Source organism: Petaurus breviceps, unplaced genomic scaffold (genome assembly GCF_028583685.1).
Source record: "Petaurus breviceps papuanus isolate PSGF00001 unplaced genomic scaffold, PetGlider_PUasm1.0 138, whole genome shotgun sequence".
Taxonomy (NCBI): Eukaryota; Metazoa; Chordata; class Mammalia; order Diprotodontia; family Petauridae; genus Petaurus; species Petaurus breviceps.
The window spans coordinates 11,567,264-11,592,227 of NW_027185694.1; the positions used below are offsets into that span (position 1 = coordinate 11,567,264).

At 35.8% G+C, this 24,964-nt stretch overlaps 1 protein-coding gene and 1 pseudogene across 3 annotated transcripts in view; one reads left to right on the top strand and one right to left on the bottom strand.

Moving 5' to 3' along the window:
- TGFBR1 (transforming growth factor beta receptor 1) overlaps nucleotides 1-24,964 on the top strand; it is a 70,365-nt gene that overhangs the window by 34,011 nt on the left and 11,390 nt on the right. For 2 of the 3 annotated variants that reach the window (XM_069105708.1, XM_069105713.1), the window contains exons 2-6: nucleotides 3,402-3,644; nucleotides 4,724-4,981; nucleotides 11,827-12,057; nucleotides 15,423-15,590; nucleotides 22,295-22,451. In XM_069105708.1, the coding sequence (XP_068961809.1) occupies nucleotides 3,402-3,644; nucleotides 4,724-4,981; nucleotides 11,827-12,057; nucleotides 15,423-15,590; nucleotides 22,295-22,451 (1,057 nt within the window). The remainder of the gene's footprint in view (nucleotides 1-3,401; nucleotides 3,645-4,723; nucleotides 4,982-11,826; nucleotides 12,058-15,422; nucleotides 15,591-22,294; nucleotides 22,452-24,964) is intronic. The other variant, XM_069105710.1, reaches the window with a different exon arrangement.
- Nucleotides 18,946-20,442, bottom strand: LOC138175335 (nucleosome assembly protein 1-like 1 pseudogene; annotated as a pseudogene).

Here is a 24,964-nt window from a genome sequence, read left to right on the forward strand (position 1 = left end):
TTCACTGCAGGCTTGGTACTGAATACACAGCATGCCCACTTTTCACTGCACATGCTTCTCAGGTCGTGGAATACCAAGGAACGCTGCTAAAACACAAAAAGGGGTTGGGAGTGGAAAAAGTTTAGGAAACCTTGGCCTAGAATTTTCTCTGGTCATTTTCTCTGGCTGTCCCCCATTCCTGAGATTCTCTCCCTCATCTCTGCCTCCTGACTTCCCTGATTTCCTTCAAATACCAGCTAAAATCTTACTTTCTACAGGAAGCCTTTCCCAATTTCTATTAATTTTAGTACCTTCCGTCTGTTGCTTATTTCTTTTTTGTCTTGTACGTTGCTTATTTAGATATAACTGTTTGCAGATTGTCTCCTGCATTAGATTGTGAGCTCCTTGAGGGACTATCTTTTGCCTTTATTTGTATGCCCAGTGCTTGGCACGTAGGAGTTTAATAAATGTTTCTTGACTGATTGACTGACTAATTGTATATTCTCTCTCTTCATCAGCTTCCATGGATTCAGCTATCACTTCTGTGCAGATGACTCCCAAATCTGCTAACCCAGTCTTTTCTCTCTGGGTAAATAGGTATCTCCCATTTAAATGTTTCGTTAGTCATCTTAAATTCAACATATCTAAAATTAATTCTGCTACTCATCTTTTCCTGTAACCCAACATTCCTCCTAATTTTCCACATTTCAGTTGAGGGGACCATTGTTTTGCTAGTAACCTATGATTAGAAACCTTGTAAGAAGTATTCATAGTCAAGGAAAGCAAAATCCTTCAATGCCATGTAAAAAATACATGACACATTCTGCATTTTGAATACCTTTACCTCTTTTTCAGGTGGTAAGTAGCATTCCTTCATTACTGGTATTCTGAAGTCATTGCTGGTCGTTACATTGATTAGAGTTTTTAAATCTTTCAAAATTGTTTGTCTTTATGGTGTTACTATAGTATAAATTGTTCATCTGGTTCTATTAACCTCACTGCATCAGTTCATACAAATCTTCTGAGGTTTCTCTGAAACCATTCCATTTGTCATTTTTGTGAAGCAATGATGTTCTGTTACACATTTATATAACAATTTCTTCAGCCATTTCTCACTTGATAAGTACTTCTTCAGCGAGCAGTCCCCTTTCTAGTTCTTTCCCACTACAAAAAGAGCTGCTATAAATGTTTTTGTGAGTTATTTTCCTTTGATTCTTTGGGGTGTAGGCATTAATAGTATTGATATGTCAAAGGACATATGCAGTTTAGTAAATTTTTAGGCATAGTTCTAATTTCTTTCCATAATGACTGGACTAATTCGCAGTTCTACTAACAATGCTTTAACATGCCTGTTTTCCCACAATCTCTCTAGTATTTGTCATTTCTTCTTTTTGTTAGTTTTGCCAGTCTGAGGCAAGATGCCTGTCTCTTGGAACCCCTTCCCCCCCTTTAAGGCTTAACTCCAGTGCTGCCCCCTTCAGTAATTCTGTTTTGATTTCTCCAGTTATTAATGTTTATTCTCCATTCTATCCCTTCCCCCCAGTCATTGTATATTTATTTTGTATAAGCTTGTTTTGGGGGTGAACATGTTGTCCCCTCAGTAGAAAGTAAGATTCTTCTGTACAAGAACAGTGTTGTATTTTTACCTCCAGAGTCTAGCTCAGCCCATGTATATTCTTAATAAATAAATGTTTGTTGTTTGAAATGTAAACTTGGTAATTTGCCTTAGTTATAAAATTTATCCTTCAAAGGAACCAAGAAGGGGAAATTCTATTCTTGATCTCACTAACAGGGAAGAACTGATTGCTAAGGTGGATATAGTAAGAACCCTATAGGGAAGTGACGACTTACTTGGTGATACAGAAAGAGAGCATACCAGGACATGGTCTGACAGGCACACTAGATTTTAGGAAAGCAGATTTCAGAGGGTTTGGGGAAAGATAGTTAAGAGCCCATAAAGCACATTGATGCAGGGAAGTCATCCCAAAAAGGATGGGAGATTATGAAAAATGAAATTCTGAAGAGGCAAAGGGAAACAGTTCCAATGAGGAAGAAAAATAGAATTCTGTAAACTGTTAGACAAGCTGAATCTAAGAATGCACTGAGGTTAATGAGGGATGTGTTGTCCTTTGTTTTTGAAACTGAACAACAGATTTTTTTAGTAGCTTTATTGGAAGAAAGTGGAAGGTCAAAGAAGAGCTAGAACTTAGCTTGGGGTGAATAAGCTGCAGCTGAAAACAAATAGAAGCTAGAACTCAGTTCTTCTGCTTAGTTTTTTTTTTCTGCCAGTTTCCCCCTGGACCCCTATTGTGGAAAAAACAAAACAGGACACTAAAAACATGAGATCTGGAGTCAGACAGATCCACACAGTGGCCATGTCTAGAAATGTATGTCTTTTTAGGTACCTTGAATCCATAGTTTTCCCAGGAGATGGGTAATGTGCTTCATTATAGGTCCTCAAATATATATATTTGATCGGCATTCTTACTTCCTTCAAAGTTGTTTTTTCTGTACCATGTTGCTTGTTCTTCTAGGTTCTCACTTCATTCTACATTAGTTTTATCACCTTTCTCAGAGATTGTCTTTCATGATATCATATATTCATGTAACAGTTTTCTCAGCCATTCCCCAGTTGATGAGTACTTCCTTAGATTCTAACTCTTTTCTTTTTCTTCTTTTCCTTTTTGATTGCTCTTAATTTCAGTATTAGGAAGTTTGTTTTGCTTGTTTTTTTGAGGCAGTTAGGTAGTATAATGGGAAAGAGCTCTGTATTTGGAGTCACGAAGACCTGAGTCCAAATCCTGCCTCAGACATTTACTTGAGCAGGTTGTTATGTCTCTGTTTGCCTCATGTTTCCTTATTTATAAAATGGGTATAGTGACAGCACCTACCACACAGGGATGTTATGAGGATCAAATGAGGTATTTATAAAACACTTAGCATGTAGTAGGTGCTATATAAATGGGGGAAGAAATGGGAGGAGCATGCATATATCTTCTGTACTATTGTTAACCTAGGCAATGACAGGCAGAAAAGACAGTGAAGAGTGAAGTGATGATTTCAGGTTCTCTCTTTAATTACCTTAATAGTAGTATACCTAGCTCCTTACTCCATACATGTTTTCTTTATACATAAAAAGAAAAAGAATGCAGGTCTAGATACAGGCAAATTTCTCTACACAACCAGAAGTAATTACCAGATGTTGCAGATCCCAAGTATGTTAAGTATCTTGAGATAAGTTTGATTGGTCAGTTTAATATAGGTAGCACAATTGTTAACACAATTTTAAGTATTATGTATTATAATTACTATTAAGTATTATTAATATATTGTAATATATTATATATAAAGTATTATAGGGCTACTTAAAGTTTTTCCTCACTTCAGAGCTTTTTCTAATGATTGCATTTTTAACTTTCCAGGTTTGCAGTGTTTCTGCCACCTCTGTATTAAAGAAAATTACACATGTGTGACAGATGGACTTTGCTTTGTTGCTGCAACACAGAGTGCAGACAAAGTTATATACAATAGCATGTGTATACCAGAAGTTGATTTAGTTCCCCGAGACAGGCCATTTGTATGTGCCCCCTCTTTAAGAGATGGATTTTTGATGTCACCTTTCTGTTGTGCCAAAGACCACTGCAATAAAATAGAATTACCAACAGGTAAGTTTGTGGGTTTTTTTTTCTTAATTGTTTAGAATCATATAATTAAATATGCAAATAGAATTTCTAAATCGGAAGTTCTGAAACTTATTAGTCTCAGGACACATTTACATTCTTAAAAATCATTGAGAACCAACTGTCTACCCCCACCCCCAAATTTTTGTTTATGTAGGTTACGTTGATCAGAATCAGAAGCCAGGTGAGATGATGAGATGACTGCTCTTGGTGCCTTAAGTGGACTCTATGGGAGTTCTCCATGTCTCCCCTTCTAAAAAGCGAATTAGGGGTCACTGTTGTATGTGGTTCCTTGAAGGCATGGAGCTTAGCAGATAGGAAGGGTGGTTAAGAAAAGAATTATTATTTATTGGGGGGTTAGTGAATATCTCTCCTCTTTACAAGTATTATTTACTTAAGGAAATGAAAACTGTGACTGAAGTTCCTTAACTTCTCTGGATCTTAGTTTCCTTGTCTGTTAGCTTGAGCACGGTCAAACTAGATGTCTAAGATATAACATTTAGTTTAGCAATCTACCCATTAGTTTGTAATACTGTGAGTGAATTTGACAAAAATTGTTATGACTTGGTATTGGACCATAGTAGAAGAATTTTACCAAGGAACTTGATCAAGGGAATAAGAGTGAATACTTTAGTGTGACTACAGTTAGGTAGCAGCTTCACCAACACTGTAAGTCAAAGGAAGCACAAGTAGGGGATTTCTTTAACTCTGCCTAGAGTCTGGATCAGTATGCATATGTACTTGAGCAGCATAGTTAGGCTTTTTTCTACTTCATAGGACACTTTTGCCATTGTTTAGTAATAAAGAAGTAAGTAGAACTGTTATCATGCAACACCATTCAGCATGGTTTTTCCAATATCTTTTTTTATGTCTGTCTTTTTATGACATTGAAGTGACTTATCCATAGCCATACAAATAGATCTGAGGCTAGGCTAACTCCACCCTAAAACATCCATAGTTACAGATGCATGTAATTTAATCCAGAAGTGTCTGTTACATGAAACATGTAATAATGGCAGATATACAACATTGAACTGAATTTCAAATCAACTTACTGGCTACAGTTTCTTTACTCTTCTCTTTAGGTACCCCAATGAAACATTCTAATCTTGGTCCTGTGGAATTGGCAGCTGTTATTGCTGGACCTGTCTGCCTTGTCTGTATTTCATTGATGTTGATGATCTATATTTGCCACAGTCGTACTGTCATACATCATCGTGTTCCAAATGAAGAAGATCCCTCCTTAGATCGCCCTTTTATTTCAGAGGGGACAACATTAAAGGACTTAATTTATGACATGACCACATCAGGATCAGGGTCAGGTAATGCTTTTATTTTTCTTTTTTATTAAAAGATTTAAGTAATTTTTAGTTTAAATTATCCTTAATTATTGTATCTGTCACTCAGACCTTTTAGCACAATTGATTAAAGTATGGAACTAATGAAGAGGTATGTCAGATTTGATCCTCATGGGTGCATTGACTTGTTATAGTTAAAACCATAGCATTAATTTCTCATTCCCTATCATTTAACTTATATGTTGGGTCTCAGGGGATTTTATGCAAAAAGATGTAGCTTTTTACGGAATAATAATATTTTACATCTGGAAGGTATGTCAGAAGGCCATTAAGTTCAGCTTATTCACTTTGCAATAGAAGTAACACTAGGCCAGAAGTCAGAAGACTGTATTCTCATCTTTTCTTCTGTTAATTCGTGTTACTTTTAAGCAAGGCTTTTATGCTCTATGGGTTTCAGTTCCTTATCTTTCAAGTTTAGTAAATAATAGTTAATATCTTTTTTAAAAATTCTAAAGATCGGGGCAGCCAGGTAGCACAGCGAGTAAGAGCACCGGCTCCAGTGTTGAGAAGACCTGGAGATCGAATCCCGGGCTCAGACACTTAGCACCCACCCAGAAACACCTGGCCGTGTAACCTTGAGCAAGTTACTTAACCCCGATTGCTTTAAAAAAAAAAAAATTCTGAACATAAGTGAGAGTATACATTTAAAAAACTAAAAGGAGGCATTCAGATAAAAGATTAATGTCATAAATAATTTTCAGAAAGAATGTAAAGTGAAACAAAACAATGAAAAATTGAGATTTGAGGTGTTTTACACTAGGGAAAAACATGTGCCTTTGAGGTGATAAGTTTCTTGATCAATAACATCTAGGGTGATAAATGTCATTATATTAGTCATTTTCTAATGATCATAATTTTATTGATATAACTTTCACTGGGGTATAATACAGCCTCGAGGAAGTCTCAGGAACTGTTATAGCCAAATTAAATTCCTTTTCTGGTACACCAGCCTTCTGGAGGTGACTTTCTCTAATCTTAGCTAGCCTGGTCCTCGAATGTTAAGTACAGAAAGACCACTTACTATGCTCAGCTGTTTCATCTTGGAAGGCTTTGCAGGAGCTTATATTCTACTGTCATAGCCTCATAAGAACCTAGGGTTACTCTCATAACATAGAGTTAGACTCCAGAGAAAAATTTTATGGGAGAATTATGAGTTATACTAGCAGAGATCAAAGAAGTTTGCCTTTATTTCATAATTAATGATGTAACATATGATAACCTAAAGCCTTGCTTTATAGAATTTTTCCTTTATAGAATCTTTGTGCTAGTAATATACCCATATTCTTTTACTTCATTTGGGACTATATATACCAATAGGTTTGTTGAATTGAGTTAGAAAAACTGCCCTTGAAGGTTTGTATAATGAAGTATAAGTGTGTGTTTATATCTAATAGAACGTATAGTTCTTTCATGTAATTATATCTTCATCTTTTAATATTTCACTGTATCTCCCTTCTTTCCTCTTCCCCTTCCGTTTCCCCCTGCAAAAAAAAAAGGCAGAAAAAAGCCTTGAATATGGAATTCAGGAGAAAGTGATGGGCATATAATATTGAATTATTTATCAGCTCTTTTCTGTGTTATATTTAATTAAAAAACAGAATTTAAGGTCCTTTTTTGTCAAAGCTCATTATATGCTAAATGCCTTTTAAGATCTACCTATGGGGGTGGGGAGAACTGTTTTTTAAAAGATATGGTTCTTCTCTATTCACCACAGATGGCTTATGAAAAAGTCTGTCTATTTTGTATTGGCCTAAGATAGTCACCAGTTAGGGTGTATTGGAAATGGGCTTTTTAAAGTTTATTTTATTTGGAAGAAAATACAAAAAAAAAAAATGTATCCATAATGTGAATGTGTGTACATTTGTTTATAATTAAGTATTGTAGTGCTTAGCACAGTGTCTGGTACATAGTAGGTGCTTAATAAATGTTTATTGATTGATTGGTTTGAGGAAAGGCCTGATTAAAATTCCTTGACAGGGACTACTCTTGAATTTTAAATTCAGTTTGAAGTAAATATAGTTTACTCAGTAGTAAGTAGTAACAGAGGACAGAAGGTAGTCACATTACCTTCTTTTGCACAAGCTTGTTATCAGCCAGACAAGTATACATTTGAGTTCTAAGTAAATTTTAAAATACAGTATTTTAATTTTTGAAGAATTGTTAATACAGTAGTATTATATCGTGTGCATAGGCATAATCTCATATTGTATGAATATCATTCAGTTCATTTATTGTTTCTATTGGGTTTCCCTTGTAAAGGTACTCAAGCCATTTTTGTAATGGAGTTTTCACAAGCAATTTTCAAAATGTGGAAGGGCTAAGAAGAAGAATAGAAACATTTAAAGTTTCTTATTCTCAACTTTTGCATGCTTATCTAGGATTTTTTTTAGTGATGGGATAGATGTAATGTACCTATATGCTCTGCCTATAGTAGGCAAGCAAACGTTTGGTATATTCTATAAGCTTCTGCTGTAATTCAATTCCTGTGAACTTTTTGTTATTAGCTACTAGAGCACAGGTGTATGTACTGTATGCTTTACTTCAAGAAAATTTGAATAGATATCTAAACAAACTTAAAAGATTAATTTAGGGTGTGGTTATTCATATAACCTAATGCTTTGATTTTTACATAAGGATTCCCTGTGGGTTCCTTTAAAGTATTTGGTTCTCTAATACATTTATACTTATTGCTTAATCATTGACTACTGCAGTGAGGAGGTCAGGAAGTTTAGAAAATTAAATCTAAAGAAAAAACCTCTGATCATTTTAAAATAAGGATGATTGATCATTGATTCCATAATGTAAAACAATGGAAAAATAATTGCAGATATTTTTCTTTCATGTTATACTTCAGGAATACATTGCAGAAAATGGTGGGTTTCTGGCAAAAAAATATTGCTCTGTACTAGCTTTAAAATAAACTTCACAGCATTGTTTTTAAATACATAATCTGACACCTTGATGGCTTTCTTTCTCCACAGAGTGTTACAGATAAAATTAGACTAACCCTCCTATTTTGTAGTTGCAGTTTTAGAGAACTAGAGAGAAGGGGTGGTTTTAAGTTAATGTTTTATATTTCTACTGTAGAAAATTCTAAAGTTTAGCAGTACCTTCCACTTATTTATTAAAAGTCTTTTAAAAATAACAAGGCATAAATCAAGATAGTATTTTTGATGGGAAGATTTGATTAAATTGTGTAGGACTTTATTTCCTCTTTTTGGTCTTCAAAATTAAGTTTAGTTAGCATCTCAGCAAAAGCAATCCCCTTTGTGAACATGAGTCTTGCCTTTTTTCTTTACTCCCTCCAGACGGACTAACTTTAAACATGAATATCTTTTGTCACCAGACTAAACATTACTAATCAGAACACTGGCCACTGTTTACAGAGAAGAACAATTAAGTTAGTGAATTATGTTGTTATTTATTACATTTATATCTTCAAAATGTTTGACCTTTCATATCCATGGATCCAAGCTTACAAAAATGGTTGTGTTTACTCTCTGATGGTCTTCCAACAAAGGCTTAATGAACATTTATCAAGATACTGTAGTAAGTGTTTGTTACTTAGCTAGAAGTTGGAATAATTGAACTCTGAGGCAAACAGCTTTGAATTAAATAAATAGGCATGTTTGCCTTGAGAAGAGGCATGTAAATAGCAGCACAATTTACTCATTTTCCCTTGGATGGATGATAAGGTTTTAATATATTTTACATTTATTTGTGTCATTGTACTACTATGAGTAGTTCTTAGAGGACAGGAATTAAGTAAATACAGTGTTACAATCTACTAGGAGGCATTTAGATTTTAAGGTCAAACACATTTTTAACATGAGGCTAGTTTAGTTTAATTTACCCCATTAACAAAAGCAAGTGATTTGTTATCTTTAATGTAACAGACAATAGTTAGATGCACACTGATTTCTTTTCAAGTCGTGAGCTAGATATTTTTTAAAGCTTTTAAAATTTTGACTAAAACTCATTTTTACTTGTGGGTTCCTTGGAGTGTAGTCTTTGACACAGTTAACTTTTACATAAATCTCTTAAATGGTCTGCTTTTCAGTCTTTCTGCTTCCCTTTTGCTATATGAAGTAATTTTTTTATCATGTCACAAAACCACAAATTTATGACATAGTTTGAACCGGGCTCTCATTGCAGCGAGGCAATCCTTTTATATATCATCAATCAATTTACTAACCCACTCATTTTACAAACCTATTCACAAATTTCTCATGGTTCCCTCTCCCTTCACCCCTCTCAGTTGAGAACCTTTCCTTTATTTCATTGAGAAAAAAAAAAACAAAAACAAAAAAAGAGCTTCCTCATCTCCCCTCCTCCTCTACCCTTATCTTCCTTGAAGTGGTGGCCCTTCCTTCTCCTTGCTTATGCACATGTGATCCTGTTCCATCCCTGCTTCTTCAGCAATTTGTCCCCTTTCATCCCCACTGTTTCACTAATCTTGAATCTTTCTTTGCTTCCCTCAGTTTTTCAGAGGGGTCCATGCTAGCTTTCATTCCCTTCCAAGCTTTTCTTGGCTTCCAGACTTCAGAACCATGCCCCCTAAACCTTTTCTTTTCAACTCCCCTTTTGTATTTTGTCTTTCCCCATTAGAATGTAAGCTCTTTAAAGGCAAGGACTATCTTTTGGCTTGTATCCTCCATATTTACAGTGCCTGGCACATAGTAAGTGCCTAATGAAGTCTTGTTTGCTTGCTTCTTTCTTTTGTACTCTTATCTCCTCATCTTTAAAAAAATATCCACACTTAATCTCTTGTTTTTGTTAGTTCTTGTCTTTTCTTCCTTTTTGTGGCTAAACTCCTTGAGAAAGAGCTCTGTAATCATTGTGTCTGCTTTCTTTCCTCTTGCCCTTTCTTAACTTTTTCTAGTCTGTCTTTTGACAATGAAACAAAATTGCTTTTTCCAAGAGATCAGTGCTTTCTTAATTGCCAAAACTAATGACCTTTTCTCAGTCTTCATCTTTCTTGATCTCTCTGCAGTCTTTGACACTGCCCCTCACCCTCTTTTCCTTTATATTCTCTTTTCTCTGTTTTCATGACACCCCTCTCTCCTCAGTCTTCTTTGCTGGATCTTTATTCAGACCGTCACCATTAATCATGTGTGTGTCTCTCAAGGCTCTGTCCTAGAGCTCTTGCTGTGTTGTCATTCTGTCATTTCACTTACGTCTTATCCTTTGTTCCATCTAGATGCTTTCTTTCCCCATAACCCCCCACATAGATGTGTATGTGTACATACATACGTACATACATACTTACTTAGTCGCTTGATGGTTTCATCAACTGCCGTAGATTCTATGTCTCTAGGTAGATGATTTTCAGGTCTATTTTTCTAGCCTAAACCTCCCTCTGGTCTCACATTTTCAACTTCTTATTGGATACCTCTGTCTAGGCCTCTTAAATTCAACATGGTCAAAACTGAACGTCCCTCTCCTCTTCTTTACTCTGAAGAATCCCACCAGCCTCCTGATGACTGAAGCTCGTGAGCTAACTGTTGTCCTCAGCTCCTCACTCTCCATTGACAAAAATCCCACAGATGATCTATCTGCAGCATTTTTCACCCATCTCCTCTTCTCCTGACACTGCCACCACACTGTCACAGGCCCTTAGCACCTCATGCCTGGATTGTTGTAATTAATAGTATTCTTGTTGGTCTCTCTGCCTTCAGTCCCTCCCAATTCTAGTCCATATTTTCTCTGCTACCAGAGTAATTTTTATAAAGTGAAGGCCTAACCATGTAATAGCCCCCTCCCCCAAATACCTTCAGGAACTTATATGAAATCATTGGGTCAGTCATAAAATATGAGATCATTGTTGTTCATCCTGCATTTTCGAAGAGGACTAGTGACATCATGGGTGATGCCAACTTGCTTGTGAGTTGAATTTAAGTGAGACAGAGTCACACAAAGTCTCACTGTCTCCTTCAGACTCATCAGAGCCCAGTTGTAAGACAGAAGTTGAGATGACCAGATGCAGTGGATGACCTTGGCATCTTTGATGTAGGACCAAGCTCTTAAGCACTCCATAGCAGGTGTTTTAGCTTCCTTGATAGCCATTGTAACAAATTATTCTCATCTGCCCATTCTGCCAAGAGGATGTCTTCTCATGCTTGGGGTATACATCCCCCAGCTTCACCAATTGAGTTTGAGGCTTATCAGTTACTCTCAACCTGGTTTAGCCAGTCTAAGATGGTTTTACCTAAGTGTGGCTGCTGCCCATGCTGTAACATTTTGGAGCCACAGGTGAGAGCTTTGGGCTCAGATACTCAGCACCACACCCAGAAATAACTGGTCGTGTAACCTTGAGCAAGTTACTTAACCCCAATTGCTTTAAAAAAAAAATAAAGTCATTTGCTGTGACTCTAGCTTGTCTTTCTAAAGCTATTCCCATTCTCTGCTGAGTTTAGTGTTACTTATCTCCTCATTCAACTATTTTTGTGGCTTTACTTATATTTACTTTTGCCTGAAATTCCTTCTCTGTTAGTTTATACCTTTAAATACAACTGTCTGTCAAAGTTCCACTCAGATACTAGCTTCTTTGTGAAGCATTCTCATCTAGGTGGAAATTTTCTTTCCTCTGAACTATTACAGTATTTAGAAGGTCCTTATTCTGCTCATGAGTTATTTTATGTTTCTAGCTTACCTAATAATAGTCCAATTGGACAGCTCTATAAGGATAGTGACCATGTTCTTACATGGATTTGTACTAGCTTTCATAGTCTTTTTCCATTGTTTCCTGTGCACTATGTAAGAAATAATGTTTGGGTATATTTAGTAACAATGATAATTTTTTTTTAAAGGATTACCATTACTTGTTCAAAGAACTATTGCAAGAACTATCGTACTGCAAGAAAGCATAGGGAAAGGTCGATTTGGAGAAGTCTGGAGAGGAAAATGGAGAGGAGAGGAAGTTGCAGTAAAAATATTTTCCTCAAGAGAAGAACGTTCCTGGTTCCGTGAGGCAGAGATTTATCAAACTGTAATGTTACGTCACGAAAACATTTTGGGGTTTATAGCAGCTGATAATAAAGGTTGGTGAACTTTAAATTGTTACAACAAAATCAACTTAATATTAATGAAACCTTTAAAAAAAACTACTAACTAGTGAAATTTGGTCAGAAATAGAAAAGTACGGGGCAGCTAGGTGGCACAGTGAATAGAGCACCGGCCCTGGAGTCAGGAGGACCTGAGTTCAAATTTGGCCTCAGACAGTTAACACTTACTAGCCGTGTGACCTCGGGCAAGTCACTTAACCCAGTTGCCCTGCCCTTCCCCTCCAAAAAACCAAAAAAGCAATAGAAAACTACCATGTAAAATACAGTAAGACAACACATCATATAAATGTGAGCATTTATGATTGAAAATGAGGATAAAACTTCATATTCATCTGTTAAATTTCATCTTATTAAATTCATTCCATCTTTTCAGCCTACCAGGGTCTCTTTAGATCTTAGTTCTATTAGTCAGATTATTAGTTGAATTCATTTTGAAACCACCACCCCAAATCACATTCCCTTCTTAGTTCTGTGGTTCTTTTGAAGTATCACCAGTCTGCTTGTCTCCTACTTGCCATTTTTAAAGGATTGTCAGCATCAAATGGAAACAATGGTGGCAAAGTGCTTTTTAATGGACCATTAGTCATCATCACAAAAGTTGGTGGATGTCATAGAAGTCTAATTAATATGCTGTCCATTGCACAACTCTATTTTTCATAGTTTTGATTTTTGATCTTCAAATGGATGTTTAGGAAGAATGCTGTAACAAGATTGTAGACAAGGAGCAGCAGGAAGGGACCTTCAAAATAATTTTGTCAAAACCTTTTTCCTTTTATTTTTATTTTCCTTTTTTTTTTTTGCTTTTTAGAGGGGGAAGGCAGGGCAATTGGGGTTAAGTGACTTGCCCAGGATCACATGGCTAATAAGTATTAAAGTGTCTGAGGTCAAATTTGAACTCAGGTCCTCCTGACTCCAGGGCTGGTGTTCTATTTACTGTGCCACCTAGCTGCCCCCCTTTTTCCTTTTAAAAGGCAGGAAATTGAGCCTAGGGAAGAAAATGACTTGCCCAGATTCACCATAAGTATTAAGTAATAAATCTAACATTTGAATTCTTCTTAACTCCAGATCTAGCACTCTTATCCAATACCTACCTACCTTTAAAGAAAAAAAGAATAAGAAGGGGGGGAAAAAAGCTAGAACATTAAGGTTTACAAAGCACTTTATAATCTCATTTTATTCACATAACAACCCTGGGAGGTAGGTATTACTTATCCCCATTTTACAGATGAGGGACCTGTGGCAGAGAGAGGCAAAGTGACTTGCTCAGCTGCTAAGTGTTTGAGACCAAATTTGAACTCAGGGCTTCCTGACTCCAGGTTCAGTGCCCTCGGCCACTTAGCTACTTCTAGGTATTTTGAAACATGACAAATTAAGATTATTCCTATGACATTTAGATAATGTGTATTTTATTACTCATATCAGGAAGCTTATTATAAGTTTCAAGGTAATCATATGTATTAGAGATTTTTCTGCCAATCATCCTGAATTGGATTTTTGCTTTGTTTGGGGCAGGGAAGAAAATAGTTTTTAAAAGACTAGATTTAAAAAACTGGATTTCAGCTATCTACTTCATTCTTCATTCTCCAGAGTTGTGAAGTTAAACATTCCATCTTTACCACTCTTAGATTCTTAGTATTTGACATTATTTTTACACTTTTGAGATAGAAGCACTTTGTCTTTTTACCAAGTAGGACTTTTAGACATATTTCCTGGTTATTTTAAGATTATATGATTTTGGAACACTCAAGTTTTATGAACTATCCATATAATTAATCAGGCATAGATTTGTTAACCCACTTCCTTCTTTACCTTTCATTCCACCAAAGCAACACATTATTTTCCATTTCAGAACATCTAGAGAGTAATTGACCTAGAGAGATGCTATTTTTAAATTTCTCTTTTGTAGATACTCAAGTAAAAAGAATTATTTGGAATCTAGAGACTCAGTAAATAAGTAATTCTATTGAATTCCTATGTGGCCACACCTCTTCCCCAAGTTCTCATCAGTTCTTCCTGGTGAAGTGTGTTTTTGAACTCAGGGTATTTTATAGAGACAGTTTAATAAGTAGAAGATATTTATAGGTGTAGGTGATTATTTTTCACTCCAGATATTTTACGGATGAAGAAACCAAGGATCATACAGCTACTAAATGTATGAAACCAGTTTTGAATAAGTTTTCCTAACTCCAGATCTGGTACTCTATTCACTGTGCCACCTAGCTTTGACAATGGAAATAACAAAAATCAATTAACATTTATTTATACAGGCTTCTGGGTTTGCGTTGGGGCAGTAGATAGAGTGCAAGGCCTATAGTCAGGAAAATTAGTCTTCCTAAATTCACATCTGGCCTCAGACACTTGTTAGCTGTGTGACTCTGGGCAAATCACTTAACCCTGTTTGCCTCAATGTCCTTATCTATAAAATAAGCTGGAGAATGAAATAGCAACCACTCTAGTGTCTCTGTGAAGAAAACTCTTGAGTAGTTGCCACTGTAGGTTATCTGCTCAGGGTTTGGTTATTATTGTCCTGAGGGGCCAGGGTGGAAGAGTGTTGGGGTAATGAATGAAAAATAAGTAAATGTGACTTCTCATCCTCTGCTTGGCTGATTAGATACTCTATTCCTTCAATGTTGTGCCACAGTCCCCCCAGGGCCTTCTGTTTGGGCAAGAAACCATTGCTGTAAGATGAGCAGACAAATCTAAAGGTGTTAAATGGTATGTCTGAGGTCATGTATGTAGTAGTAATAGAACTGCAATTCAAATTTAGGTCTGAGCATCAAGGATCTGGTTTTTACACACTGATTACAAATGCCCTTCAGGTTAGTAGATCATCTTTTAGAAATTTATCTCCACATAGCCAGCCTGCTGAAGAGCCTTTCCAAAAATAGGCTAGTCATTGAAAAATGAACATGCAGGCCATACACATATAAAAAATTTTAAATAATACATTGTTATAACTCAGTGGAGTGGAAAGAAGAACACATTAGGAGACAGGAATATAGGCCTCATTGCTGAGAAGTCACTCAGTGTCTCAGCCTTACTTTTCTTTCCTTTTAAAATCAGTTTTAATCTTTGACCTGATTAAACTAAGGAGTTATTTTAAGGGTCAAATAGATTATGTATATTTGTGTGTATACACATGTGCTTATATGTATACACATGTACACACACAAAAGCTCTTTGAAAAGTATAATGCAAATATAAAACAAAACTTCTAAAGTACATATGGGATGGTATTACAGTGGTGTTTTAGTATTAAAAGCTAGATATGACAATTTATATGACAATTTTAAATGTTTTGTGTAAATCTTAGAAAATTTTGCTATTCCTTTGTTTTGCAGACAATGGTACATGGACTCAGCTATGGTTGGTTTCAGATTATCATGAGCATGGGTCCCTTTTTGATTACTTAAATAGATACACAGTTACTGTGGAAGGAATGATAAAACTAGCTTTGTCCACGGCTAGTGGACTTGCACATCTTCACATGGAGATTGTTGGCACTCAAGGTAGGTTTTCAGGTGCTACTTCATCATTCATATAAATGCATAATGGTTGCAGTGTGATGTGTTTATATGTGACTGTACTAAGAGATGATTATGAAGAAACCTATATTTCTTTCTAATTAATCTCAGGTTGAATTGTGACATGAACTTTGGAATGATTTCTGTTGCTAATTCTCTTTCATCTACTTTATCCCATTGGTATATCACTTCGAATTTGAAAGTATAGTATCCACACTTGGTTCTAGTGTTGAAAGGACTTGTAGTACTCTTAAGAATTAGACTAAAATGATGTGTGTATTTATAGTAGAATGTTTGGAGATGTTAGAGAATGAGTACTTCTTTTGAAATAGGATTACATGTATGATCTGGCTCCATAATTTTTATATATCCAAGTAGGAAACCTTTTCAAGGGCAGATCCTTTTTGAAAAAAAAAATTAGTTTTTCCCCATTTACACGTAAAAACAATTTGTAATGTTTTTTTAAAACTTATAATTCTGAATTCTTTCTCTCCCTCCGAACCCCCTCTTTGAGAAGGCAAGCAATTTGATATAGGTTATTATACATGTGCATTAGTCATGTGAAAGAAAACAAATCAAGAGAATAAATGAGAAAAATAAAGTTAAAAGTGGGCTTAGATAAGTCACACAGTATTGCTGCTGTTGTGTATAATGTTCTCCTGGCTCTGCTTACTTCACTTTGCTTCAATTCGTGTAAGTCTTTGCAGATTGTTCTATCACAATCACATTACCACAACTTAGCCATTCCCCAGTTAACAGGCATGCCCCCAATTTCCAGTTCTTTGCCACTACTAAAATACCTGCTATAAATATTTTTTTGTACATAAAAGTACTTTTCCTTTTTGATTTTTATCTCTTTTAATCTTTGGAATTCAGACCTAGTAGCAGTATTGCTGGGTAAAAGGATATGCATTAGCCCTTTTGGGTATGATTCCAATTTGCTCTATGGAATAATGTTTCAAACTTTTCTACATGCCCTCAAGTACTTGTCCTTTCCTTTTCTGTCTTATTAGCCAATCTGATAGGTGTGGAGTAATAGCTCAGAGTTGTTTTAATTTGCATTTTTCATATGACTAGAGACAGCTTTGATTAACTTTGTCTTAAAACTACCTGTCATATCATTTGACCATTTATAAATTGGGGAATTGCTCTTTTTTTAATAAAGTTAACCTAGGTACTGTATATTTGAGAAAGACGGCCTTTATCAGAAAAAACTGGCTGTAAAAATTTTTAATACTATTTCATTGTCTGTGATAACCCTTTCAGTAAAATGTAATTTCCCTGATTATCTCTTTCAATTAGGTCTGTTTTAGCTTTGTCTGAGATCCTGTTTGCTATCTTTCCCTTTCTTACCTCAGCTGAAGCAAAATAGATTTTGCTCCAACCCTATATTTTACTTGGTATATCTTTCTGTTTCAAGTGTGTTTCTTGTAAACATTAACATACTGTTGGATTCTGGTTTCTAATCCATTCTACTGTCCACTTATAATTTATGGGTGAGTTCTGAATATATTCCAAGGCTTCTTTAACGTGGAAACTACTAAATCTTGTGTGATACACACTAGTTGAATGGTTTCTTTCTGGCTGGTCACAATATTTTCTCCTTGATCAGGGAGCTCTGGAATTTGGCTGTAATATTCCTGGGAGTTTTCATTTTGTGATCTCTTCCAGGAAGCAGTTCTTTCCATTTCTGTTTTGCTGTATGGATCAGAGCAGTTTTCCTAGATGATTTCTTGAAATATGATGTCTAGCTCTTTTTTTTTTTATCATGGCTTTTAGGTAGTCCAATAATTCTTAAATTATCTATCCTGGATCTATTTTTTAGGTCAGCTGGTTTTCTAATGAGATTTTTCACATTTTTTCCTATTTTTTTTTTCATTCTTTTTATTTTTATATTTTTCTTGACATCTCATAATATCATTAGTTTCCACTTGCTCAATTCGAATTTTTAAGGAATTTTTTCCTTCAGTGAACTTTGTGTCATTTTTTCCATTTGACCAATTTTGGTTTCTAATGGTATTTTCCTTAGTATGTTTTGTGCCTTTTTTTGCCCAAACTGTTCATTCTCTCTCTGTAATTTCCTTGCATCATTCATTTCTTTTCCTAGTTTTTTCCTCTACCACTCTTATCTCCTTAGCTTTTCCAAAAATTCTCATTGGGCTTGTGTCAAGTTTGCATTTTTCTTTGAGGCTTTGCTTGAGACACTTTCATTTAGTATTCTGAGTTTGTGTCTTGGTCTTCCCTGCCACCATAGTAACTTTTCATATTCAAGTTCATTTTTCCAGCCTATTTTTTCCTTTGAACTTTATTTTTTTTAATTTCTGACCTTTTAATGACCAAGAACAATTTTTATATAATGTAAATTAATAAGCCTCAACACTCTTGTGAGGTAGGTAAGTAAACAATACTACCCATTTAAATATATGGATAGATTAGAGGTATGAGTAAATAATATACTCACATATTAAGCAATGAGAATTGGAATAGAACTCTCCCTAGCTTCAACCCCAAGACTTTAAAGTTAAATTTAACTTTAACAATAATGATCTTTAAAGGGTTATTATGATTTAAAATTTTGTCCACTTGTTCTTCATTCACACTTATATATTGGTAGATGCAGGACTGCTTTTTAAAGTCCGGTCCGTTCTCCCAAATAATGTCCATTAGTTACAACTATCAAGGTCAACTTAATTTTTGTGTCAAATTAAGACATTATCTTGTGAGGACTAAATTATGCTTGGTAATTTATTTTTAAATAGCAAAAAAAGAACTTGCAATTGGCTTCTACTAGGTAGTATGGGTAATAATTTTCAATGAAGGTGCACCACAATACCTTAATAATAGAAAAGGAACAATGCTTTCAGTTTGGATGGACACAATTACCCAAGTAGAAGAGGACGCTGACTTCTGAAAATACTAGGTTTTATTCACCCCCCAGTGGTGAACAATGACCTTAATAGGATGACTAAGTTTCTTTGTAGATCGCTGTCACATTAAAATACAAAAATCCACAAACAAGCAGTTAACGAACATTAGATGTGGTCTTACTGGAAATTCTTAACTAGTACTAGTGTACTAGTCTCTTCTCAAACCAAATTTCAAAATGCTTTGTTTCCTAGTTAATACGAGTCACTGCATTTCTCTAACAAAGTAATGAAGGCACAGCTAGTGCAAGCAGACTTAAGCCCATTCAACTACTGGGCTGAAAAAATACTTCGGTTGGTTCTTCAGAAGGATTTCTTTTTTCTAAACCAATATTGGTCTCAAATAACAGTTTGGATAATTTTCAAAGCTGCAGTCTAATACCTACATGACAGAAGACTCACAAGAACCAAACTATGTAGCAATGGACATGCGTTAGGGAATTCACTGCATTCTACATATCCAGCAGAAATTATACTACTAAAATGCTAGGTAGAATGAATCTATATAGTTTGAACTGGTTCTTAAACGTTCATTTTTTCTTTTTTTTCCTTTTTTAACAAAAATTGTTTACTTGATTCTACCAAGAAAATACAAAACATAAGGCTGTAAGTAACTACGAGTAGTGTTTAGGCTGGGACAGTGCAGTGATCCTCAAGGCCACAGCACATACTGCTCACTGCTGCTTGCACTCAGCTGGGTTTGGGTCTTTCTTCGGATCATATTCTGGATCGTTTTCCTCATCAGCCTCTTCACCTTCTTCATCATACTCATCACCATCATCTTCAGTAGCTTCTCCTGTGCAGTATAATACTGATCTTGGGACTATACGCTCACGTAAAAGTGACCAATTTCAAAGTCTGCTGCAGGGATAGCTTCCGCGTCATCATCCAGGTCTCCGCTCTTCAGGAGGAGAAAAGAAATTGAAAAAAGAATCAGTGGAAACTGTTTTTGTCATGGTTCAAACTGTCCCACGTCCCTTGTGTTTCTGTTTCTTAATAGTTTTCAAAATGACATTTTTCCCTTTTTTCCAATCTACCTGACACCCTGTGCAACTCATAATTTCTGGTCCATCAAAGGAGAAGGGATCAGAATCATCTGGCTCTGACCGCATACGATTTGTCTTTGTCAACACCTCATTTGTGAGATATTCATTGGGCTCAAAGTGAAATTCTAATGTAAAACTCATAGGTTGGCCAGCATCTGAGAACTTCACTTTAATATCTTTCAAGTGCTTCAGAATAGGTTCATCATGTTCCTGAACCATATCACTGAGCAAGTCAACATTTTTAAAAACAGTCAGCCAAAATTCAGGAATTCCTTTAGGGTCTTCTTTTTCTTCATCTTTTTTCTCCTCTTCAAGCTTAGCCTTCTCTTTCATTTCCTCTGAAATCTCTTCATCATCATCTGGTTTCCATTCACATTCTTCCTCTGTGGGTTCATAAACTGCATTGATGATTTCACTTCTCTTATCAAAAAGTGGCTGGTAAAGAACAGCATACTTTCTTTCAAGAGCATGAACCTCTTCATAGAACTTGGCTTCTATCTGTGCACATTTCACCTGAAGATTTTTGAGGGCATTCACACGTTGCTTAACTACTTTTGGCAAGCTTTCAATGTATCCAGTTGATGTTCCCACTAAACCATCCAATGTTTCTTGAAGAGCTGCAAGAATCTGAGGATTCTGCATCATCTGAACAGTAAACTGACGAGCTTTGCTCTTTGCATCTTCACCAGTTTCTTCTTCCTCCACTTCTTCCAACAAGATATCTTGTTGGTCAAGTTCAGCTTCTTTGTTGTCAATGTCCGCCATGTTGTAAGACTTCTGAATATCTGAGATCCGCGGCTGCTGCAGGGACCAAGCGGCCGGAGCTGCACAGGCTGTGACTCAGGGTGGCGGCAGCGTCAGCGGGCTTGAACTTTATTTTTAAAGTTGGGCTCTGCTCACCTGAAAGTGGAGAGGCACTGTTCCAAATTTAAAGGTTTTTTTGCACTTCTATTTTAGAGCTAGTTCTGGGGTCTACAAGTTCTCACTGCTTCTGGGGTGGTGATACCTTGACAGATGTGTAGTCACTGCTCTGCGCTCTGGTCTTTATGAAGGAAGGGTCCTTGCTTCCCTGTAGCAATAATTTCTGACATTCCTTACTGCCCTAGAAGTGTAATCCAGAAACTCATATGAGCAGTGGAGTTGCCACATAACATCTGATCCTGTGCAGCTCGGGGTCCCTATAATCTTTCTGACCAGGTTTTCAGTCTCTGTACTGTCTCTGGTCTGAGAGTTACAGAAGTTGCTGTTGCTATCATCACAGCCACCTCCAAGACCCACTGTTAGTGTTGCTGACGAGTTTGGGGCCAGTTCTTATTCTGGTGGCACAATCTCTCCTGTTGACCTCCTAAGCTGTCTTGATCCGGCAAAATGTCTCATCTCAACCTTTTGTTGGCTCTCCCACTCCAAAACTTGATTTTATTCATTATTTTCAAGTTGTTTGAAGGGGAATGTTGGGAGAGTTCAGCTAGATTGCTGCCTCTACTCCACCATCTTGACTCTACCCAGAAAGAAATAGTTTAAAAAATAGTATAGTTAGGTGGCTTTGAGAAACATTGAATACCTGCATGCACAGAGTTGTTATTCGAAGAGCTAACTGATGCCAACTAGGACGTACTAAAGAGGTACAATTTAAAGTATAAGAGCCATGACATAGTGAGAAAAGTACTAGATTTAAAGTTAGAGGACTTGGGTTCAATTCTGGCTCTGCCTCTTTTATGATTTGGGGCAAGTAATTTTTCTTCTTTGGACTTCAGTTTCCTCATTAATAAAATAAGGGGGTTTTACTTGATGATCTCTGTAGCCATTTCCAGTTCTAGAGCCATCATCCTAGCTGAGAGTAATTACTAATACAGTGGAGATTTGGGGATCCAGTTCAATACAACAAGCATTTATTAAACACTTACTGTGTACCAAGCCCAACTTTCAGTGAGGTTACCTTCTCTTGGAGAGAGAGAGAAAATAGATACAGTTAAATCAACGCAAATTATGCACAAAGTAAATACAAAGGAATGTCCTAAGCAGGGGTAAGGAAAGCTCTAATAACAAAGGATTTCAGATTTTGGGGAAAACATATTTTTAAATATTAAGGCTTAATATAGACAGTTTTACAATTATCCATAATGATAGACTAAGATTAGTTCTTTTATAGTAAACTATAAAAAGCAATCTTCATGTAATTTTCAAAAATTAGATTTTTTTACTGTCCAGGATAATATTAAACTGTTCTTTTTATCAACTTTGACAGCATAAAGAAGTAGCTTGGTAGTTTGATAGAGGGAAAAAGCAAACTGGTATCAGAATTTCTTTGACTAATTTCCAGGGTGATTGTTTTTAAGACCCTGTGTTAATAAAACAATAGAATAATAGAATTCTTCAAACTGGAAAGTATTGCTAGAGAATATATTAGACATAGTCTCTGAAATGTGTTTCTACCTACATTTTTTTTTTTTGCTTCTTGGAGGGCAGTTGGGATTAAGTGACTTGCCGAAAGTCACACGGCTAGTAAGTTTGTCAAGTGTCTGAGGCCAGATTTGAACTCAGGTCCTGATTCCAGGGTCAGTGCTCTATTCACTGCACCACCTAGCCACCCCTCTACCTACATTTTCATAGTATGCATTTACTTATATATTTTATTTTTGTCCTAAAAAAAGACTGATAACTTGTGGCTGCTGACATGTGTTATCTTTTCTATAATCATGTTTAACTTTTGTTACTTTAGGCAAACCAGCAATCGCCCATAGAGATCTGAAATCAAAGAATATTTTAGTCAAGAAGAATGGAACATGCTGTATCGCAGACTTAGGACTTGCAGTAAGACATGATTCAGCCACAGATACAATTGATATAGCTCCAAACCACAGAGTGGGAACAAAAAGGTAAAAATTATTAAATAGTATTTAACATACTTAATTATTCCTCCCTTTCTGTTTTGTACTTGATTATTCTTGATCTCAGAACTCTTATTGATTTCACACACACTCCCAGTAGTTAGAGGGACTTACGTTCTTTGCATACTAAGTGGAAAACCCTGAGACCAGCGAACTTAAAGAAAAGGTGCACATTCGTGAAAGTGGGTACTTAGTATATCACATACCTGTAACCGAGAAACTTTTCAGCTTTCAACTTTAGACTCAAGTAGTCCTTTATTTTTGGCTAGAAGAGTGACCTGCTTCTCTCCAAAGTTATATAGTATCTGGGCTTTGTTGGGACCTGGAATTCCTGGGACCTCTCAAAAACCTCAAATGGACCCCAGGACTACCTGTTCCCAAGAAGGGGAAACTGTGGTTGGTAAGATTAATTTTGATTGCTGGGGAAATTCTAGAATGGATCATTAAGGAGGTGGTCACTGAAAGTGAGACTGTAATTTGATGCTCAGTATCACAATCTACATACCAACTTTTAGAACTTAAAAACAAATTACTGTTTAGTTAGAAATATATAAAACTCTCCCCAAACTTTTGTATTTACATAAATATACTTTACATGTGAAATGCACAGTGTTATACATATGTGTAGATGGGTGATTAGTTTTTTTTTCTTCAGCTGTTATATATTCTTAGCTAATGTTTAAGGCCATTCATATTGGCTTTATAAACATACCTGAAATCAAAGGATCTTAGGACTAAAGATGGGGGGAAGCTTAGAGGTCTTATAATTTAGCTACTTTTAGTTTGTAGCTGAGAAACCTAAGGTTTGGGTAGCAAGTAATAGAACTTATAACTATTAACCAAAAATCTCGGTCCTTTAACTCTCTATCCCGCCCTCTTTTCATTTTAGAACTCTTCTCCAGCCTGGTTTTTTAAATGTGTTGTTGCCACAAAGTCATCTGGTGAATTCTTTCACTTCTCTGTAAAATTGGTATTTCTGTACATAGCATTAGGTCATTATGGAAAAATATTCAGAAGACTTTTTTTCTTGAGTCATTTTAAAACTGTATTAAAAAGGTTTAAGTTCTGTTTAGAAATATTTGTTTCTGTAGGGATAAAGTCTTATACATCAGGCCTAAAAATTCTTGTAGAAGAAGTATTGTCTCATTTTGTGTGTGTGGAAGAAGTTGTTAGGGCAGTTTCTGAAAAAAAGATGCAGTATGCAAATTTTGAGCAATACTTTGCACTCTTGTTGAAGAATAATTGGAATAAAGAAAATCATAGGGGGTATTAATATAGTTATTAAGAGGCACAAATATGATTACAATTTCTGATGCATAGGGAAAAAGTATCCAGAAACATGTCATATATTTTCTAGCATGGAATATTTATTCAGTAGATATTTGAGTTCCTTCTGTATGCAAAGTACTATGAGAAACACTGAGTTATACTAAGAAATTAGCTCTGCTTTTTTATAACCTTATCATCCATTAGAGGAGAAAAGACATAAATATATAAACAAGAATACACATATATTCACACGCATAAATATGTAAGTATGCATTTATACAAAAGAAACAAGAACCAGGAATCTCCTGTAGTCCATGCCTTGTAAAAAGGCATTTAAATATTAAGATGCTCCATTTTCTGTTTTTAAAAAATTTTAAAAAATATCACTGGGATAATTTTTTAAATGCCATAGGAAAGTTTTTCTAGGGAATAGTCTTTAGCTCAGATTTTACCACCTGTTCAGAGACCCCTGCCCCCAATAAATCCCTCTGAAATTCTAAGATTACTAACAAAAAGTAATCATTAAGCATTTCATTTATAAATAGCATTATTTTTAGATAGGCCATGTTTTTGATACAGTAGAGTTATGTATGTTTTTTTTTTCAGGAGACACCAATTTACTGCAATAATAGAAATTACATTTACAACCATTTTAGAGGATTTTATTTTTTTAAGGGAGGTAGCCCTGTGTTTTGGTAAAATTAGTGGATATCAGGTCAGGAGACCTGTGTTCCAGTCCTGGACCTACCACTAACTACCCAGCTTATAAGACCTTGAGCAAATCTCCAGGGCTCACTTTTATTCTTATGGAAAGGTAGGTTGGGGTTGAATTGTGGAGGACCTTGAATGCTAATCAGATAAGTCTGGCCTTTTTTTTTCAGTAAGCAAAGAGAAACTTGAAAATTTTTGAGTAAAGAAGTAATAATATGGTTATACTCATGCAGTAAAAGATTAATATGACTGAATCAATCAGTCTACGTTTAGCATTGGGATGGTGAGACACCAGGAAGCAGGGAGCCACCAGGTTGCCCAAAAAGAGAACAAACTAGCCCAAGATGAAGATTGGATAGTCAGAGCTCCTCTGCCAAACGGAGTGGACCTGGCCCTGTGAGTGGCCCTTGGACTTCCGGCCTGGGAGAAATAGGGAGACCTAGCTGTTGTTGTTTTTGTCCAAGGAGATAGTCTAATCAAGAAAGAAATGGCCCTTAAGTGGAAGTCAAGTTAAGGCTACT